We start from the raw sequence: 21,311 nt of genomic DNA, 5'->3' as shown, positions 1-21,311 counted from the left end.
GATTGATACGAATAGAAGATTGACTATTATTATAAGTCAATCTTCTAATATTAGTAGACAGTATATCAACTAAACAGCGACATAGATTTAGCAAAATAACACTTAATTTAGTAAAATATAACGTCAATGAGTTTACATACCGAATGAGAGTCGTGCCAGACTAAAGCGATGCCATCGTCGATGTCGTTAGATCTACTCCAGGCTGTCACGGGTGGTCCTGCGTTCGTTCCTATGGAGTTGGTCTCCGAAGAAGCATCATACTCTTGCGCCGGAGTTTCTGTCCCGTAGAATATCAGCTCCCATTGTGTCAGCGGACCCGCTACTAAACAATTGTGTTGATTAGAGCACAATTTCGAATAGTTTAAATAAATATTGCAATAATAAATTTTATAGTGCAAATACATAATATCTCTCTATTATACAAGGTGCTGTAAGCAACCTTTTGAGGTAGTGTTCTAGTAAAACTAAATATTATTCCAAATTCCTGAAAAACAGATAGATTGTCATTTCATCTAAAGTAAGCAATATAATTATAATGTTTATATTCAAATAATCAAATTAAAATGATTGATTATTGCAATAATAATATAAATGAAGAATAGAATATTCAAATACCATACGTATTTTTTAATAATATTGCCAAATTTTTTCTTTTAATTTGATATCGCATGTTCGAGATATAATGTATGTACAAAAATGTTCCAGTAATATTATTAGGTACGTAATTAATAAGTTATTAATATAATATAGAAATAAAATAAGAAAAATTTTACGCCAAGCAAAAAAAAATACATTGAAACTTTAAAAAAAAAAAACAGCAACAGTTAATCAAAAATCTCCTGTATAGCGTAGGTACTGTGCGAAAACACATTTGTGATGTTTATAGGTTACAAAGCAATTAACGAAATTATAAAGTGAAAATACACGTATAACAAAATTATAGTTCCTGCCTGTTATAAGTTAATTACTCAACTGAACAAATTAAATTCAAAACGAAACACTTTCTATAAAATAAACTTGCACTACGAGATACAATTTAAACAATGCAAACACACGACATGCAAAGAGCGGCGGACTCTGGAACAAAGGTAATTGACGTGCAGGCTCAAACTAGGCGGCCAAATAAAACGCTGTCGACAAAACGAATCAACGGATACAACACATGCATTGGCAGTACCATTGGCCCGGAGTGGAGCCGGGTATATCCGCTGGATTTTCGGATATTGCTCGAAGAGACTAGACATCTTCCGCCCTCTGGCGTCTGCCAGGGGATCGGTTAAGTCGCCTCGCAAATTAAGGCTCAAATCCGGGGTCGACGACGTTGTTGTTCTCGTTGTGCTTTCGATAGGTGAGCGTGTCGCTGGCCGACCCTGTTTTGATTTCTGCGAGTTCCTATTCGGATTCTTCGAGTTTTTATTCTTCTTTCTCTTCACCAATCCCACAGTGTATGTCGGCACTATGGAGATCGCCTTTCCCTTATTTTTACGACCAGCTTGCACCATTACGGGCCGCGTTGCGTTACTCTTGTTCCGTGTAATCGGATTTCGGAACGGTATTGGGTCATTTTTAGCAGCCGGCGTACTAGTTCCGTACAACGTTAGAGACCAATCTTGCAATGTTGCTCGACCTATGACGTCGAAATTTAATATAACATAAACAGAATTCTTTGTTGCAAACTTATGTAAATTAAGAGAAGTTTGTATATTCATTTTGGAATAACAGTTTATACTAGTATCATTTGGTATTCGTAACATGTTATAGTTTACGCAATATATTACTTCGTATTATGCTTATACCGATACATTGGAATATAGTCTTTGAAATTCTATTAGGCACTTAATTGAGTTACATCATTAGGCCTCTATTGAGTTGGGATAAATTAGCTTTTACCTTTTATGCCTTATTCGATACATCACATAAGTAAATCATCATTTTTAATAATAAGGAAATTCGTTTTCAGATATCCAGCAATTGAATAATGGAAGAACTAATTGGCGGAATGGATCATTATAAGTTGGGAATACTTCGATGCTACGTGAACCATATTGAGAACGGTCCAATAAATTGTAAGTTCTCTACAAATGTTGAATATACCTATTTTAAACATTTCCATCCATTAAATCATTGAATTTTTCTGAAATTTAATAAAACATATATATATATATATATATATATATATATATATATATATAAAAAAAATGATAATAAGTATGTAAGTCTTATGTTGTTCTCGTTAGCCAATTAGGTACTTATTGAAAATCGCATATTTTTTATAAATTATATTATTCCTACTACCTGTATTTTATATTAAAAATATTATGCTATGCTCTCTATAAAGTAAGTATACAGGTTAAATCTGTAAATTAACCGTTAACTAACATTTCAACACACTCTTCGTACATACAATGAGAGTCAGACAGCATTAAATTCATTATAATAAATGTATTCACTACACTGCACTCCAGCGAGAACATTTTGCTGTCTGATTTTATTATGCATTTACTTTAAAACTATCTAAACATTAGTATTTCTTATTACAGGTTCATAATTATGATTCTTAAGAGATAAATTATTAACAGGCTCATATTAATAAAATTATTTGTACAATGTATAAATTGTAATTAAAATAGGTAATATGTATAATGCTAAGCTGTATAATTTACTGTTAATATTTGATGTAGTTTAGCAACTAATTCAACTTTGTAATATACCCTCATAAAGTTTCTAAATACTAGGATGTTTCAACTCTATAGTGAGTGCATTTATTTGAATAAGTTATTGAAATTTGCATAGTGAATGTTTTGCGTAATTGGCCCAAGTATTTGGGTAATAATAGTTTTACATAGAAAAGCGTCTACTGCGCACGTTTCATAGTGTATGGTTCTGTAAAAAGTTATTTGCAACGACCATATATGTGTCTACATAAATAACTTATTTCTTCGAAGCACTTTTATTTCTATATTTAAATTTTTGTTGTACTGTATTCTATATAAGATAAAAAATGTATCTATTTTTAATGATATTAATAAGAAATTTATATATAAGATCCTACATTCTAACATTAATTATGACTGCATACGATATATAATCTCATTTTATAACAATTATATTATTTTGCACATTAGTGCAAAACTGTAAACAGACATGTAAAAGTTAAAATATTATATTTTACGCGGGCGAGCCCTTGGGATAAGTTTACTGTAACCCGCGGCTTCACTCCGCATGAATTAGTGAGTATATAATGTATCCTACATGCTAAGTAAGGATGTAACTTACCCGTATTCCAAATTTCATTCTAATCCGTTCAGTAGTTTTTGTATAAAAAAGTAACAAATAACTATCCGTTCTATCTATCCATTCCTCCATCCATTCTCACAATCTGTCATATTTATATATTATATATTATTATGATTTCAAATGAATAGAATCTGAAGTAATTTAAAACTTTGATCTGCATAAAAAATGGCGACTTCAATCGTATCAAAACTGATGGACCCAACACGGAAGTGAACAAACAAACAAAAAATACAGACACATTACGAACCTCCTCATGATTGAAATCCCATTGAAAATTAGTCCTTAGGAATGACAACGCATGAGAGAAGACACTGGTGTTACCGTGTATTCTGTGATATTCATGGCGTTAGTCATGTTTATAGACGACGGTTATTACTTTCCATCAAGTAGAAGTTTATTGTAAGTTTCATAAAAAAATGGAACATTAAATTAGCTTACTTTATGAATACATATAATATCTAACAATCTTACCTAAGTAACGTCCTTCGTTGGAAACCTCAAGCTGCCAGATGCCTAGAGGCGACTCTCCCCACATATGCACCGACATAAAGGGCCAGGAGGTAAAACCCGACCGCGACGAGTCGTGAGCTCTGGCGGGAAATTAACTCTAATTACTTATGTTGTTTATGTTATGATTAACTTTAGTGTTATTTAGTTTACAACTCCTATTATAACACACATGAACTGATGACGTATTTCAAATAAAATAGGAAATAGATATAGATAGTACCAATTTTTAAAACATTTAATTCAAGAGCGCCACTTTGTACGCTTCTGTGCTTTACGCATCCAATCGTTTCTAACAATTTTGGAAAATTCGTAACGCCATCTATCATATATCACGCTAGGTAAATTCCTCACTTTACGCCTGCCTAAATACAGTCTCCACTTCAGAACACGTTTGCATAAACGGCAATCGTTTCTGTGACAAATGTGACAAACAATTTGCTATTTCAATCTACAATTCCTATTCGGTATATCAACGACTCTAATTCTTTAACAGATTATACTTTTTAGAATCAGATCTCTCAAAGAAACTCCGAGCATAGCCCTAAACCTATGGCTTTCTGAGCAACTTTCTGCTTATTCACTAGTCCCACAGTCAGCGTTCACGTCTGAGCAGCGTATGTTATTCGTATTACTGCAAGCACGCATTGATTGAAAACTTTTATTTTTAAGTTTCAAGTCGAGATGGACGACTTAAAGATGTGGCAAAACTTCCTCAATGTTGCTCAATCCAAATAAATCCTTTTATAGGTTTCCTTTTTGAATTTGATTTTACCTACCAGAGGGAGACTTTGTACAAAAGTCGTTTGCTTGGGTACCTCCGTCCCATTCGTGTTTCTACCGTAAAGCATTTGTGTTTGCATGGCTGTGTATCAGTTTGAAGGGTGGGATATGGCGTGAATTTACAGGGTACAGAGGAATAACACCTGAGTCCTCAGGAATGGCAACGCATGAGGGGTATCATGGGTGAAACAGTATACTCTGTTATGTCTATGGTACTGCCCATGTCTATAGGCGACGGTTACCACTTTCCATCAGATGGAATGTCAGCTTGTTTGCCATTCTAAGTTGTATAAAAAAAAACCTAATTTACATATTTGCCCGGAATAAGGATATTTTAAACAAATTAAGGAAGTGTATTAACGACGATAGGTCGTAGACATTACACATCGAGTGGTCATTAAAAACAACTTTAGTTTTATTTAAATATATCAGGAGACCCATGTATTGAGAAAAAAAAAAACATTAAAGTTATCACCACAATCTCATTGGCTAAACGCGAGTGTAAAACATGTTCTAGAAAGTACACAGAAAAAAAATTGCCTTATCGCCAAGAACATGTACATGCCAAAATCCTACCACGTTAGAATGAAAAGTAGTAGTTAGTAGAAAAAAGTAGATTGTTACTATTTATGATATATCATACAATTTTATAAATATTTCTAAAGATATATAAGAATTTAAAAAAATATATAGCATAACGTAATAAGTGTTTCGATGTTTCGTTTTCGATCGAAGATTTATAGGTATATGTATATAAGGTATCAATTTTGTATATGATATTTTTTTTAGTACAATAAAGATTTTAAACTGAAACTATAGAATGACACATAACAATATTGTCTACATAAAATTAATGTAATACAAGTAGCCTGTATAAACATGTATCATCATCATCATAGTCACTTTCAGCTATCCACGGCTGAACGAACATAGGCGTACCCAATAAGGGGCGATTTGCCAGTAGTTGCCACGTTTAGTGGGCGGGTTGGTAACCGCAGTTATGTTTTAGTGATGTTTTACGAGGAAGTCTGCTACCCATCCCTCGACCATTAATTAATTATAAACATGTATGCTGAACAGTAAATTTAAGAAAATTTCAACGAACCGAGCAACAAATTGGGATACAAATTTCCGCTCGTAAGATCTACAAGAATTACTCGTAGATATTTTTAAGTATTCAAATATCCAGAGCTAGAGGGTAGTGCCTCAAGAATACTTGCTTTCTCGCAAATTTTCCATAAATTTTCTCAGCAGACGCTAAAGCGTTTTGAGAGAAAAAAGCAAGCCTTTTATCCTCTTCTATAAATAGCGCAGAACTCTATGGATATTTTTTAATGTTGCTATTAGAATGATACTAATTTAAATAATCATTATTTAATAATGATGTTTTTTTTTATTTTTATTTATTTATTTATTTGATCAACTGGATGAGTTTTATAGTCTTCCTATACGCTCACCCAGGAAAACATCAGTATAATGACACATATTTTAATAACACCAAGATTTGATTACAAATGACGTGCGAAATAAAATCTTCATTATTACTACATATTTCCAACAAAAGTAGTGACAAATCAGACGTGATTAAAATATTAATAATCAGAGAATACACGTTGTCTTTAATAATTACATAAAATAACTAACGATCCGCCTCGGCTTCGTATACGACTACGTATACAAGAGCAAAAATAATTCTATCTCTCAAGTTGGAGTTAATAATGCAATTACAAAATACCTCTAACATCAGTTTTAGAAATTAGCGTGAGCGAAGGCGTGATAGTGGATTTTAATATATGAAAATAAATTTTAAAGACTTGAAGATATATTTGTTTTATTAATCACCATCACTGAAATTACAATTTGCAGCCTTACCTGGGAGCGAGTAGTGTGACATTAGTACCCGCTGGCGAAGACAACGTGATACGTAGATCTCCTCGACGGAAAGCTGATAGTGTCACTCTTGCTTGAACATGTTCTAAGTAGTTGACGCCCGGACATGATGCAACATCAAGCTGTAGAATAATATTAATTATTAGATTTTGACATAAAGTAAATAATTCAAAGGATATTAGATGCCTTTGATACTGCTATTGATGTATTTAAGATTATATTCCAGAAGCGAGATCTGACTCTTTAAAAAAGGAACATATTTACTCGCAGTTAAGTCTTTGAGCATAACTGAAAGCTTCGCTCGTATACTGAGGTGCCTACCAAACAATTATGGTGTGGGCACAAACATAATGGATCTCCCTATAAACTTTTTTATATCTGAATTATCTCGTCACCTTTTTTCGTTAATAAAAAAAACAATGTATATAACTATCGTAGTTTGAAATAACTAAGTTATATTTTATTCTTACTGAAAACTAGGTATCAAATCTAGTTTTTATTTAAAATTAAATATAAATAATACAAACTACCCTTTTAGAAGATGAACATTTGTAAATGACACAATTATAATTTCATTTTAGGTCTGGACATATATTGTGTTGTTATTTAACAAACCTGCAAGGTAACAGTAGACCTTGGGGGCACAGTTCTCTGTACCCTTGGTGCAGCCAGCTCGCATCTCCGTTGCGGCGGAACAGTCCTCCAGGTCTTGGCTAATCGTACCATCCCAGCAGCATCAAGTAAACCGTAGCCGAAGGAGTGAGAGACGTTCCTTCCAACGCCATTTACTCTCCATTCACCTCCCAGACTCAGACGTTCAGGTCTTGCCGTTCTAACCACTGTAAATGAGTTAAAAATTAAGCTGACAATAAGTGGTCTTGAGTCGGATGAACTATGCCATATTCTGTTGTTCTTATGGCAAATTTATATATATATATATATATATATATATACGAGGTCTGTCCGGAAAGTTCGTATAAAAGTGTTCTGGAATGCGAGAAAGAGGAGTGGGGAGGCCAGGTAAGCGCAGGACCCCTTCCTTATGTCCCTAACAATGCTTCAGTTCTGGTCTGACCGCCGTGCGGTGCGAACTGGCTTGTCACGCCATCTGTGAAGTTACCTCTTAACGAAACCCCGTCGGCATGGAGCCCGCTTCCGTTGAAGAGCAGCGCGTCGTAATCAAGTTTCTCTCGAAACTCGGCAAGAATGGCCGTGAAAGCAAAGAGTGGAAGACATCCGGGGAACCACGAACAAAAAAATCAAGAAAATCCCGCTCAAATGTCAAGACAATGTTGATTGTTTTTTTCGATGTTCGGGGGATTGTCCATCAAGAATTCGTCCCTCCAGGCCAGACAGTTGATGGAAAATTCTACGTCGATGTGCTCAGACGCCTCAAAGCTCGTGTGGCACGAGTTCGTCCAGAATTGGCGCGAGAGGGGCGTTGGATTCTTCACCACGACAATGCCCCTGCCCACACCTCTCTTGTTGTCCGTGAGTTTTTGAGTAAAAATTCCATTACGGTGACCGAACACCCCCCCTATTCGCCGGATTTGGCCCCGTGTGACTTCTTCTTGTTCCCAAAAACCAAATTGGTACTTCGGGGGCGGCATTTGGGGGACATAAATGAGATAAAAAAAGCTACGACGGGGCAGCTGAGAAACCTACAACCAGAGGACTTTCAAGGAGCCTTCTCACAGTGGAAACGGCGTTGGCACAAGTGCATTATGTCACAGGGGGAGTACTTTGAAGGGGATAAAATTGATTTACCTGAATAATTGTAAAATAAAATTTTTAAAAAAACTTTTATACGTACTTTCCGGACAAACCTCGTATATATATATATATATATATATATATATATATATATATATATATATATATATATATATTACGCGTCATTTTATAGATATACCACACATTAGTTAGCAGCAAGATTGATAAATCCATGAAATATTTTCCTTAAGTTGAAGATTGGTAGAAATTATTAGTAAAAAAAACAATAAGTCTTGGAGATATATAGGCAAGAGATACAGGCAAGGTAATGCACGCAATCAGTGTTACAATCTGTTATGTTGTTTTATTACAATGTTACGAATTTTTATCAGTTGAATTTCCTATGCATTCTTTGTACCTAGTAAAATTATTTACCGCAATTTATAACGTAGTAAAATAACAAATTTTCAATATAACTTTCTGCTTTAAGAAAAATAATTCTCAGAATAGATAAAAATAGCCGCTCACGAACGCCAATTATACGACATGACAGGAGGAGCTTTGAATTGTGAACCGAGGACCCTGTACCTCCACATGATTACAGTTGTACGCCTAATGGCCATTAATTATTTTTCTTACCTTCATTTTCACTCAGAACAATGCGATTGTAATTTGGAAGTGAGTGTCTCCCGTTATACGTGGGATCACTGAACAAATAGTGTACCTTTTTCTCAGAAACAGAGAAATCAATTTACTTTTCATAATATAATAGAGGTTAATAAATAATAACTTCATTGTTAGTATATAGTTTAAATAGTCTCCACTTAAATGCTCTTCTCTCTAAGCACGTTCCTAATTATTGCGATAAGTGATGTAGTAATTAAGCACCCTAAGGAATTCAGTTTCAGCTTAAATGAATCATTTTTGTCTTCGCAAAATGTAGTAGAGTTACTGTTTGAGTTACAATTAAATATGTAAGACCAGTATTGTGAGAGACTGGTGCCGGCAGTAGGTTTGAAAAGATCTGTGTTACAAGTCACTAGTGCTCCATTATTATAGACTACGTAATTAATATTATAATAGACAGATAAAAATCAAGCTAGAATTGTGAGAATAATAAGTTTATTCTATATATTAATATGTATTAAATACTTGAAATTTATTAGAATTATAATTTAGGTAACATTATCTATAAACTACAGACTGTATTTGTTGTTTATAAAAGAAAGAGAGAGAGATAGAGAGAGGGAGAGAGGGAGAGAGAGAGAGGAGAGAGAGAGAGAGAGGAGAGAGAGAGAAAGAGAGTATAGATAGAGTGAGTGAGTGTGTGTATGTATATGAGCGTAAGAATTATTTGTAGAGTCGAATATGTGGATATGCTAAGTCTACCTACTAAATTATTTTACATCGCTTTTCTATTTAATAAAGAACAACTTTTAGTTAATAGTAAATATTGATGTACTTTTTTTTATGCCATAAACAGCAAACAAGCATACAGCTCATTTGATGGTAAATGGTTACTGTAGTCTATGACGCCTGTAACACTAGGGATGCCACGTGCAAGTTGTCGATTCAAAATCACTATTATAATTACGCTAGACAGTGTTATTATCATTTAGTTGTTGTGTGACGCAAGTTGCAACGTACAAGCTGTCAAACTTAATCCAGTGCTTAACATTTCAATTATAAGTTTTGTCAAGTACACTCGTACGAGAGTATACTCTATCTAGATAGGCAAGTATGTAAGCGAGTTCGTGAAAGTTTGAATTTGACATTATAAAGTAAGAGTTGGCGACCAGTGCATCCTCGCAATAATAACGTATGGCTGTATAATCCAAACCTTGAGAAAGCAGATTAAAGCTATCAAATGCAAAAAGCATTTTTGCATTTATGGAGGAAAATTATTGGTTCTTCAAAATCATGATACGATCAAGAGTAAACCCGTGGGATACAGCTAGTAGATTATATTAGCAAATATGTTTTTATTGGTACGATATATATTAGATAAATAAAATATAATAAAAGATGAATTACTTACGTAGTTTTATTCATATACTTTTTATATCGACAAAAAAATTTAAAAGTTTTGAACATACCAATATGCTGCATATCCCTCCAAGTTAGGTCTCTGTTCGCTTGCAGCGCCAACGCACAGATGCCTGCGGCGAGCGGCGCAGATGCCGACGTGCCAGTGTGGCCGGCGGTACATGAGTGACGTAGATCGGTAGTTATTACCTGGTAATAAATATAGTACATTATAGTACAATTGATTCATTTTAATAAATTTAGGAACTTCTTATACTATTACTTATTATTGATTTTATCTGTAACAAATTTTGTTACGAATGAAATCGCGTTTTTACGTAATTAATTGTAAAAAAGAAATATCAATGTTGCCATAAAAATAAAAATCTTATACTTCAACTAAAAGCAAGTTCTCAATTCGGTTACTTTTTTTGTTACCTCATAACTCCCTCAGTTCTAAATTGATTTGGTTTTTTTATATGAAAGGATATTTTTTTATATTATTGATAGATATTATTGGATCTATAGAGATTTTATCAATATCGGCCCAGTAGTTTAGTTTTAAAATTAATATAATTGGTTTTGTCACAATTGAAGGCGGTTTTTTGTGAAACAATTTTTAATTATTAGCCATTTAGGAAGTAAAACGACTTAGCATGGTAATTATAGCAACCATTAATAAATAAATATTAATTATAGATATTATAATAGGTAAAATAATACAGCAGACTATATAATTTTACCTATCATAGTACTGTACTTATATGTAGATATAAAAATGCTAATATTCCATTATTTTCTTTACCGCTGTAAAAAATAGATGGTTTGTATAGGAACCTATAATAACCAAAGTTATATTTTTAATTTCCGACCAAGGAAAATGAATAGTATTTTGGTTTTTTTTTTCTACGTTTAACCGAAGACTTTTTACACTTAAAATGATAAAGAAATCTACGGTATCTTTTGATAAGAGACAGTCTATAGTCATTTATTTATTTAAGGAGAATGTATATTCAAGGTGCCAGCATAAATATGATTCATAAATATGCATCGTTTTCATGTTAAAGGCTCTCGCTCGACTTATTGTACGAAAAACAATTTCGTTTGACCCAAAAGTTAGTAACTTTTTTAGGTCGTCCCTTTAAGAATAAAATAAAGGCAAAGATGTCAACATATTGAACTATCAGAGACAAGTGTAACCTTTTTACTTTATTCACTCTTTTTTATAATATTATAATCTACTTTCAATACAATGTACTGGATAAAATGCGCTGCTTCCTTAGAAAAAAATAAACTCTTGTAAAGTTAAGCTCGCCTGTTATACATCTTTATACAAAATAAATTATAATAATGTAATTTTTATGTACAATAAAATATAAATAAAAAATAAAGAAATAAAAAAAAAACGGTTTTATAGTAAAGAAACAACAATGATGCAGATAATATACTAAAAGCTAAAAAATAATACCAAGCACCAGTCATAATACCACTCTCCTCATAATCATCAGTACTAAAGTTGTGTACCAAATTTCAGATCGATCGGTTAGCAGGAAAAGGGTAAAATTTCATTAACTAGAGTTAACCCAAATAAGAGACAAATAAGGTAAGTTGAATAAAACCGTTTAATATAAACCGTTTAAATAATTGACAATGTGTTAGTTTAGACGAATTCATAAAATTTTTAGAGTTGCATAAAACATGTGCACTTACAAGTATGCTTATTTATGTCTGGAATATTTTCTACATTACGTGTATTTAAAGAAAATATCCCAGACAAAGGTCAAAAATCCTAGACAGATATTTTATTACAACTTTATATTACCAATATTCAGTCAGATACTAATAAAATAAATTGAATCACTTAATGAAAAATTCGTTGGAATAGAATCTGATATTAAAGTAATTAAATCATTTAGTGTAAAAACTATATAAAATAATAGCATATATTTATTAGTTTAAGGGAAAGATCTTGTGAAAGTCTTTTGTTTCCTTTTGAAGAAATGTTTTAATACGAGTAATTAAATTAACAATAAAAGCAAAAGATAAAATTGATGGCAGAATTAGCACCTTTTTTTATCTCGGATCATAATAGAAAAAAAAAAAAATATATTTTACCTGTTTTTCATTAATCGCACCACTGCTGTACGTAGCCGCTAAGGTGGAACTACACATCTCTGAGTACCAAGGTACCTCGCCCCGCTCGGTCGCCGATGAGATCGACAGCGTCCATATCGAGTTTGTGTAGCCATCGCAGTTGCAGTTGTCATGTTCGCGGCCGCCATTCCCTGACGCCCAAACGAATATGGACCCTTTACCGTTACGACCCTGGTGTGGAGAAATGAATTTTAAATTGTAATATTATTTGAGTAGGTATAATACTTGCTAATATTATTAATGTGAAGTTTATTTTTATTGCCTCTATAAATTTAATTGTATATTGTAAGTAGACTTGCTCTGAATTATAATAAAATGAATACTAACTATAGTAATCTAATTATTCTTATTTAAAAATAAAGATATAACAAAATGTTTCATTTAGAATGTAAAATCGTGTCTATAAAAAATTTTGCCCTGGATCACGCAATTTGGATTTTTTTTCGACAAAGAATAATAATTGTTTTAATCGTTATAAACTACATAGACTAATAGAGGAGAGCGATTCTAAAAATGAATATCAAAATCAATTCAGATTTACTGTTTTAATTTTAATTTAAAATATCCACCAACTAGTAGAGTACTTCAGTTTCTTGTTTTAGATACATGAATATGTAAAGTGGTCCTAATTTATACAACATTAAAATTATGTATTACACGCTGAATATACGGGAATAAATTTAGATCCAACTTTCTAAAATTAAATTAAAACAATTCATATAGGTATTTTGTAAATGGTTTGTCTCGTATTCGTTAGTAGGTAGGTACGTACGATTCGACTCCCACGTGTGTCATTAATTTGCCGAGTCTCACCGTCCCGAGTTAAATTTTTAAATTGATCAAATTGTTTGTACTTTATAATAAATTACACTAGACACAATTATTATAATTATATACCTACGCCATTTAACACATTAGGCAAGATTACACAAAGTAATTTACTATTATTTCCCTTGCTTTCTTTATATTCACAAATTCTTCAAGCTCCTTTACTATTGGTTTATTTTTTATCGTCAACTCCATACAAAATAACTTTAACTTTGACCTGATGTTAAAATTCGAGTTAGGCTAAAATTATAAATATTCTTCTAATAGAGCGTTCTATCAGTAAATATATTTTTTTTTTTACAAAAAAAAACACACTAAGTATGACAACTATTGTAAGTCTCGCATGATAACAACACTCACGTTCAGCTGTCAATTTGGTATGTGACGCTAATATTTTTCTTTTTTGACCCATGCTTTTTCCCGAGAAAACGTTCACTTTTACTTATACACTCGTAAATATTACTATTTCATCCTATATTTACGCGAATGCAGTGACAGACTTCACTTAATACTCCTATTTAGTATTATTATTATTATTTTATATAAGCACGTACTATTTATCACAGTCGAGTCATAAAAAAATTAAAACGATTAAAAGAAGTATATAAATAAATATCTATCGTATAAATGAGAAGCAAACTAAACTTTGTATAGCTGAAAAGCCATACGGCATTATGTAAATTTTACGGCCGTCGAGCGCTTGACCATATAGTGCAGAAAATAGAGAGAAAGTAATTGCACCATTACAGAAATTACCGGAGCGAAGTGTCGCCTCGCTAGCTGCCATGTGCACCCTTCACTAACTTAGTTATAAAATCGACGTTTATTTATAAACTAAAAGTGATCTTAGTACACATTGCACAAAGACGAATTTTCGACGGCTACTGGAATACGACAAATTAAAGTTGCGAATTTAATGCAGTCGCTGTTGTATATTGGACTTTATGTACCATGACTGCACAGTCAGAGTGAGATGAACTCTCATATATATTTTTAAACGATATTCTCTCATTCTCGTTTATACGCTAAATAAAAAATATATATTTTAGTACGAATGTACTAATGTAGAATTTTCAAGCGCTAAATTAACTAGTGCTATTTCTTTTGTATACGACAGTGAAATGACAGGGAATTAAAACAATGTGTTAGAATGACACACATTACATAGGATTTATTATTGCATAGCGGATTGATATTAATAATACACTGATTGAGTTATTACTAGATTAATTTATAGTTTTTCATCGAGAAAATTATTTGGTTCCAACAATAGAACACTCATTTCAAAGTTCATTTAACGTCATAGAATAATATTTTATGGAAGCCAGTTGAAAATTAAAAACTAATATAGTTTATTTTAGCACTATGCATACTAATGTAGAGCGCTCTTGCCACTTCTTTTATTCGATTGTGAACTAATTATGGTTAATGGAGTATTGGATGACATTAGTATATATTCTCCCGTATGTACCTATATTAGTAAAATTATCACAGTCTAAAAAACTACCACCCATCCAACTGATATGTTTAGACAGAATAATGTGTCCCAAAATATAATGCAGGAGGCATGCTAAAAATATTGAATCACTACCAGTTTCTTACACAAATTAATATGATACATAGATATTTTCATAAAAAAACTGTACCCGAAATTTAGTCTCCATCAAGATTAAAAATAACCTATGTTTTTTTCCGAGCATAATATTACATACACGCCAAATTTCATGATGATTGGTTGAGTACAGAGGAATAACACCTGAGTCCTCAGGAATGGCAACGCATGGGGGGTATCATGGGCAAAACAGTATAGTCTGTTATGTCCATGGTACTGCTCATGTCTATAGGCGATGGTTACCACTTTCCATCAGGTGTACTGTCAGCTTGTTTGCCATTCTAAGTTGTATAAAAAAAAGCCCCTATAACGTCAATAAATAACAGAACTCACTTTCACATATATATTATTAGTAAAAACTATACATAAACTACTACGTACCTTAGTGACGCCCTCAATGAAGGCTCTAGTGGCTAGTTCTCCAGGGCCGTCCACAGTTTTTCCATCATCATCTGGTCCCCATGAAGCACTGTAGATATCAACATGCTGCGGGTTAAGGCTTAGAGAGCGAGCTTCTACAGCATCCGTGACGTCACCATCCAGCATTCGAACACCTGATATAAAGAACAAGCCATTATAAATTATTATAATCTTCTAGCTGATCTTTGCCGTATGATCCTGGCATAGAATGTGTGTGTGTGGCCACCCATTCCTTTTCCGTAAGTGTCGTAAGAGGTGATTAAGGGAACTTAATGGTCGTGGGATTGGCAGCAGCGACCCTCTTAAAACATCACCAAAAGCCTAAGTATGGTTGCCAATCCACCTGCCAAGCGTGGCAACTATTAGTAAAATCCTCTTTATGACAATTAACGGCTAATATGTGGATGACCATCTGATCCGTTAAACGTAGTTCTGCCATATAAATCTTTTTTTCTGGATAGGGATACCCTTATCACCTAGCGGTATTAAATATACATTACGACCTACCAAATGTAGATAAATAAATTTATAGAAATCGGTTTACTACAAACACCGTGACACGAGATTTTTGTACTCGTAAATAAGAAGATAAAATAATACCATAGTTCATGTTACTAACCTGTTTTAATTCCTTCACATTATTTAATGTTCACAAACTTACAATTCTGATTTCATACATAAATAGATAAACACATAATAATAATATTATTAAATGAATGATTATTCATTTATTTGTTTGTAATGAATAAATTCAGAAACTACTCAAACGATTTTAAAAATTCTTTCACCCATAGATAACTACTTTATCAACGAGTAACATTTTTTTTTGTATTATTTTCGAAAATTCTGTCTACCCGTATGAAGCCGAGCAGGTCGGATTAATAGTAAATAACATCAACATATATTGTAAACATAGATTATCGTCTGCATGAAACTTAACATATATCCATGATAATACAAGACGGAGGTCAAACGCTAAAAAATCTAATTTCGTTAAAACTTCGGCTACACTACGAGAGACTCGAAAATATTATGTAACTTATTGCATCTTCGTAGCGTATCCTCTCACTATATGAAAAGAGCAAAAAGAGCGTAGAAGAAAGTGAAATCTCTTTTAGTGTCCTTGTAGCATTGAGATAAGCGGATGATATATAAAAACTATTCTTTTGCAAAGATAGATAAAAAAAAATCTTGTAATATTTTCGTTAAATTATTTATATTTACTATTATATTAGCAATGTCAAACAAGCTAATGTCTCCGCCAATGGAAAGTTATAGCTGTCGACAACACAATGGGCATGACATAATGATGTCCCTCAATTGTTTAACAAACTTTCATCCATCTACTATTAACAGAGGTTTATACTAAGATGGACTGTAATAAGCGACCTTGACAACCGCAGTTTTAAGCAGCTTTAGTGACATTTTAAAAAAAAAGATGACTTCTATAAATTCACTATTAGACATCCTGATATCATGTAACAGTTACTCATCGTAAGGTTTAAAGTCATTTTATGTAAATGGTTAATAACAAAATGTTTTTATACACTGAAAGATTATTTTGCCCATTATATGATTGAATCTGTACCAAATATCATTTAAATCAGTTTAGTTGCTCTTGAGTCAAAATTAACAAACTTTCATCCATCTATATAGTTCTTTAGAATGGAATGGCACTAGCTTATTAGTACAAATATTGTTAACAGAGATTTAAAAGAGTAACTGTTGAGTTCTTACAATTTCTTCTCATAATAACATTCTGAAGCCAGCAGTAGAGTTATAACAGATGACGATTTAAAAGAGTTTGTAAACATTTTTTGTTTGAATAAAGATAAATTTGAATTTACACTGCTGAAGCATGTAACGGTACTTCAAAGTAAAAACGGATACATACTAGTAAAGTCTACATCAATCGATTTGCCTATGTGCTTTGATGGGGTAGACAACTTTTTTCGTAGTTTTAGGTTTTTTTTTAATAGGTGAAAATGGAATGGAATCCTACCTGTGCTGTCGATATACGCAGGTGTAGCTCGATTTCATTCTCACCTATTATAAAAAAATAACTCTCACACACAACTACAAAAAAAGTCTATGCCATCAAAGCATATAAGCATATCGAATGTTGACAGATTTTTGTTTACAAGTATGTATTCATTCAAGTGAGGATGAAAGCCGATCAGTTGGCCCTTTGTAACTAATTTCACAAGAATTGGCCATGACAATTTCCAGGGGAAACGCGTGGAGGATGACCTAATAGGGTACTTTGCTAGCAATGAAGCTATTATATCCCATTATTAATAATTACATTGTTCCTCGGTAGTTTTTTTAATGGATGACAATGCAATAGTAACCCCGCCTGCGTTAACGGGGACACTGACGGGGCACCAGTGAGGGATGATAGACGAGATGAAAAGCCATATCAGTGAATATTACACGTGATGAATACACCAGGAATTTAGCACGATGGTTTCCAGGTTAGGACCACGTGGAGGTCGACCTGACTATTTAACAATACGAGGTTTGTCCGGAAAGTACGTATAAAAGTTTTTTAAAAATTTTATTTTACAATTATTCAGGTAAATCAATTTTATCCCCTTCAAAGTACTCCCCCTGTGACATAATGCATTGTGCCAACGCCGTTTCCATCCTTGAAAGTCCTCTGGTTGTAGGTTTCTCATTTTTTTTATCTCATTTATGTCCCCCAAATGCCGCCCCCGAAGTACCAATTTGGTTTTTGGGAACAAGAAGAAGTCACACGGGGCCAAATCCGGCGATAGGGGGGGTGTTCGGTCACCGTCATGGAATTTTTACTCAAAAACTCACGGACAACAAGAGAGGTTGGGCAGGGGCATTGTCGTGGTGAAGAATCCAACGCCCCTCTCGCGCCAATTCTGGACGAACTCGTGCCACACGAGCTTTGAGGCGTCTGAGCACATCGACGTAGAATTTTCCATCAACTGGTGGCCTGGAGGGACGAATTCTTGATGGACAATCCCCCGAACATCGAACTCTTTCTCGGCCCTCTCTGAATCTTTTTAGCCACTTGTGGACGGTTGGTTCCTTCACAGCATCATCCCCATAAACTGTTCTGAGATCGGCAAAAATTTCACGGCCATTCTTGCCGAGTTTCGAGAGAAACTTGATTACGACGCGCTGCTCTTCAACGGAAGCGGGCTCTATGCCGACGGGGTTTCGTTAAGAGGTAACTTCACAGATGGCGTGACAAGCCAGTAGACCAGAACTGAAGCATTGTTAGGGACATAAGGAAGGGGTCCTGCGCACCTGGCCCCCACTCCTCTTTCTCGCATTCCAGAACACTTTTATACGAATTTTCCGGACAGACCTCGTACTAGGCATTACTAACAATTCCTATCCCCCTACTACTCGATAATTGTGGGTTTCGTAGATAATAGAGTGACTCTTCCTTGCAACAATATCAATGTTTAGAGATGACACGTAAAGGCGTACCGCAATTAGATACGGTAGGAATAGATGAAGTGAAATTGAATATTAGAGTGATTGGCATAATCGAATGGATAATTTATTGATATGGATATACTCATAGGGTATAGCTAAAATGGATAAATAAAGGTACACTAAGTAAAGTGGTATAAAGGATCTGTGAGTGGGTAGGCCGCATGCTTCCTAATAATAGCGAAAATAGTTCAAGCTATCTTTGTTAATTGACTTTAAATTTATCAATACCAAAATAGAACGCAGCGATTGAATTATGTAACAGTACCTGAAAATTTACAAAATTAATGATTCCCTCAATCGATTTTATATTATCCAAAGTGAAGTTGGTAATTGGATTTTCGTAAACCGAAGATAGTAGGTAAATTAATATCTGATGGGCAACCACTTGATATGCACGGGTAACTCGACTCAAAGTCGCTTACAATTAAAATTAAGCGATGTTGGAATTAGGTTAACGGAAAGAGTATCTTCGAGTTTTAATAACAGTTATTAATACTGAATGTTTCTTAGATAAAGTCATAAACAAGCAATAAATAAGATGCAGTAACTTATGTCAGTAGGTCAGAAAAATATTGAAATATATATTTTTAGTATTCTGTCTGCAAGAAAAAGCATTTAGACTTCAATTTTTATTAGTGCAAATCTATTTATTTATTTTAATTTTAATACATAGTGAAACTATGTACATATGGTCGACTTAACACCGGATAGTGTTTTCTACCAGTCAACCATTGGGCAAAACGAGAAATAAATAGGCGGTGAATTATTGAATTCAGGAGATATAAAAAGTAATACTTAATATATTCATATATTATAAACATATAAATAGACTAATATAAACATACACATAATATATTAAATAAATATATACATAAATATTACTATAACAAACAACTGTATTAGAAGAGCAAGTGAAACAATCTATAACACAAATCGGAGTAACCAGCAAGATTAAGTTTAAAGGGAAAGTGAGAAAAAAATAAATAAATAAAAGGGATAGAAGTTTATAAATTGGTCTTTTTTTTTTTAAATAGGAGCGCAATTTATGTTTAAATGCTACTTTGCTTAGGGTAGACCTTATGTCAAGCGGGTGTTTGTTATAGTGTTCATTAGCCTTATTCTTTTATTATTATTATGTTCATTAGTACGATGAGCAGGCATATAATTATTATTCATTAGCTGTAGCCTACGGTTTTTCCTGTATTAATCAATATATTCAATGTTCAAAGTTACGAAAAGGATATAACTAAAATATTTTTTTATTAAAATCCGTTCAGTACCTTTGCCAAGAAAGAGTAACAAACATTCATCCAACATCAAAAACTTTGACATTTATAATAGAAGTAGGAGATAGACGAATAAGTATAATAAATATAACAAAGTTATATTCTGCAACGTCGTCTGTGTAAATCAGTAAACGTATTAAGTATTCTATGAGTTGATTGAGTAGAGTATGAGATAGATAGATAGATTGATGCGTAGGTAACGCATGTACCAAATTTCATTGAAATCCGTCTAGTAGATTCTGTTTAACTTCTTAACTTCTTCTCAGCATATAGGTCATGTTCGCATACAACGTCTCTTTAAAGTTACATAAGTAAATATCATGTCTATTAATGCAATCCAGTCTTTATAACTGGTGTTATAGTATTCATTAATAGGGCCTCAAAATATTCCTTTTTTTTTTTTCTACAAAACAAAATTATCAAAACATAAAAATGTAATTAAAAATTTCCAAGAAAAAAATAATGCATATTAACACTAGTATTAAGGATTTGGTTACATTAATTAATTATATATAGCAGATTAAGAAAACTCGACGATTTAAAAGTGCTTGTAAACAAGTCTGAATAAAGATGATTTGAATTTGATGTATGTATATTGATTTTCCGTATGGTCCCGATATAGATAGGCCAGGCCTTCCTTTTCCGTGGGTATCATAGGAAGCAACTACGTGAACTTCATGATCTAGAGATGGGCAACAGCGACCCTTTTAGAACATCACCAAAGCCTAACTGCGGTCGCCAAATCTCCTGTTAATCGTGGCAACTACAGCCAAATCACCCTTTATGGGGAGGTCTTAGCAGTTCATTAGTGGATACTAGACGGCTGATGTGATGATGATGATTGATGTATATTAATGCTTTTTTTTTAATTATCTATACAGATTGCTATACGAAAACTTAAGATTTAGATATTCCACAAAAAAAAAAAAACCTACTAAACCTAATAATTGGTTAACAGTTATTTTGATTAACAACTACTGAATCATTTTTTGTAAAAAAAAAAACATTATGTGACCAATCTGAAAGCTTATCCTTTAAGATGAACAAATAATTTTTCAAATCGGTTTATAAATCACGAAGTTATGAGGTAACAAACATAAATAATACAACCGAACTGCAAACCCCACTTTTTTCTGGAATTCAGTCGAAGACTAGTTAATTCTGATCTAGAGACAAATTATCGCTGTTTTTGATAGCATCTCCATGTCATTTGACTCCTTAGAATATCAAAGAACCGTCCGAGTAGTCCATGGATAATAATGTTTACTTCTTCAAACAGAATAATCGTAATTATACGATCGATAGGTACAGTTAATAAC

General features: G+C 33.1%; 1 protein-coding gene across 7 annotated transcripts in view; it reads right to left on the bottom strand.

Moving 5' to 3' along the window:
- The window catches only part of LOC113510669 (furin-like protease 1), a 246,104-nt gene that overhangs the window by 11,742 nt on the left and 213,051 nt on the right, over positions 1–21,311 (bottom strand). For 4 of the 7 annotated variants that reach the window (XM_031907132.2, XM_031907134.2, XM_031907133.2 and 1 more), the window contains exons 7-14: positions 15,191–15,363; positions 12,331–12,540; positions 10,287–10,425; positions 7,093–7,316; positions 6,460–6,599; positions 3,769–3,887; positions 1,178–1,627; positions 141–322 (exon numbers count right to left, since the gene is read on the bottom strand). In XM_031907132.2, coding sequence (XP_031762992.2) covers positions 141–322; positions 1,178–1,627; positions 3,769–3,887; positions 6,460–6,599; positions 7,093–7,316; positions 10,287–10,425; positions 12,331–12,540; positions 15,191–15,363 — 1,637 coding nt within the window. The remainder of the gene's footprint in view (positions 1–140; positions 323–1,177; positions 1,628–3,768; positions 3,888–6,459; positions 6,600–7,092; positions 7,317–10,286; positions 10,426–12,330; positions 12,541–15,190; positions 15,364–21,311) is intronic. The other 3 variants (XM_031907136.2, XM_031907137.2, XM_031907138.2) reach the window with 3 other exon arrangements.

This window comes from Galleria mellonella, unplaced genomic scaffold (genome assembly GCF_026898425.1).
Source record: "Galleria mellonella isolate WM207_F2 unplaced genomic scaffold, CSIRO_AGI_GalMel_v1 utg32, whole genome shotgun sequence".
NCBI lineage: Eukaryota > Metazoa > Arthropoda > Insecta > Lepidoptera > Pyralidae > Galleria > Galleria mellonella.
The sequence above is the reverse complement of the archived record's forward strand: the minus strand, read 5'-3'. Positions and strand labels throughout refer to the sequence as shown.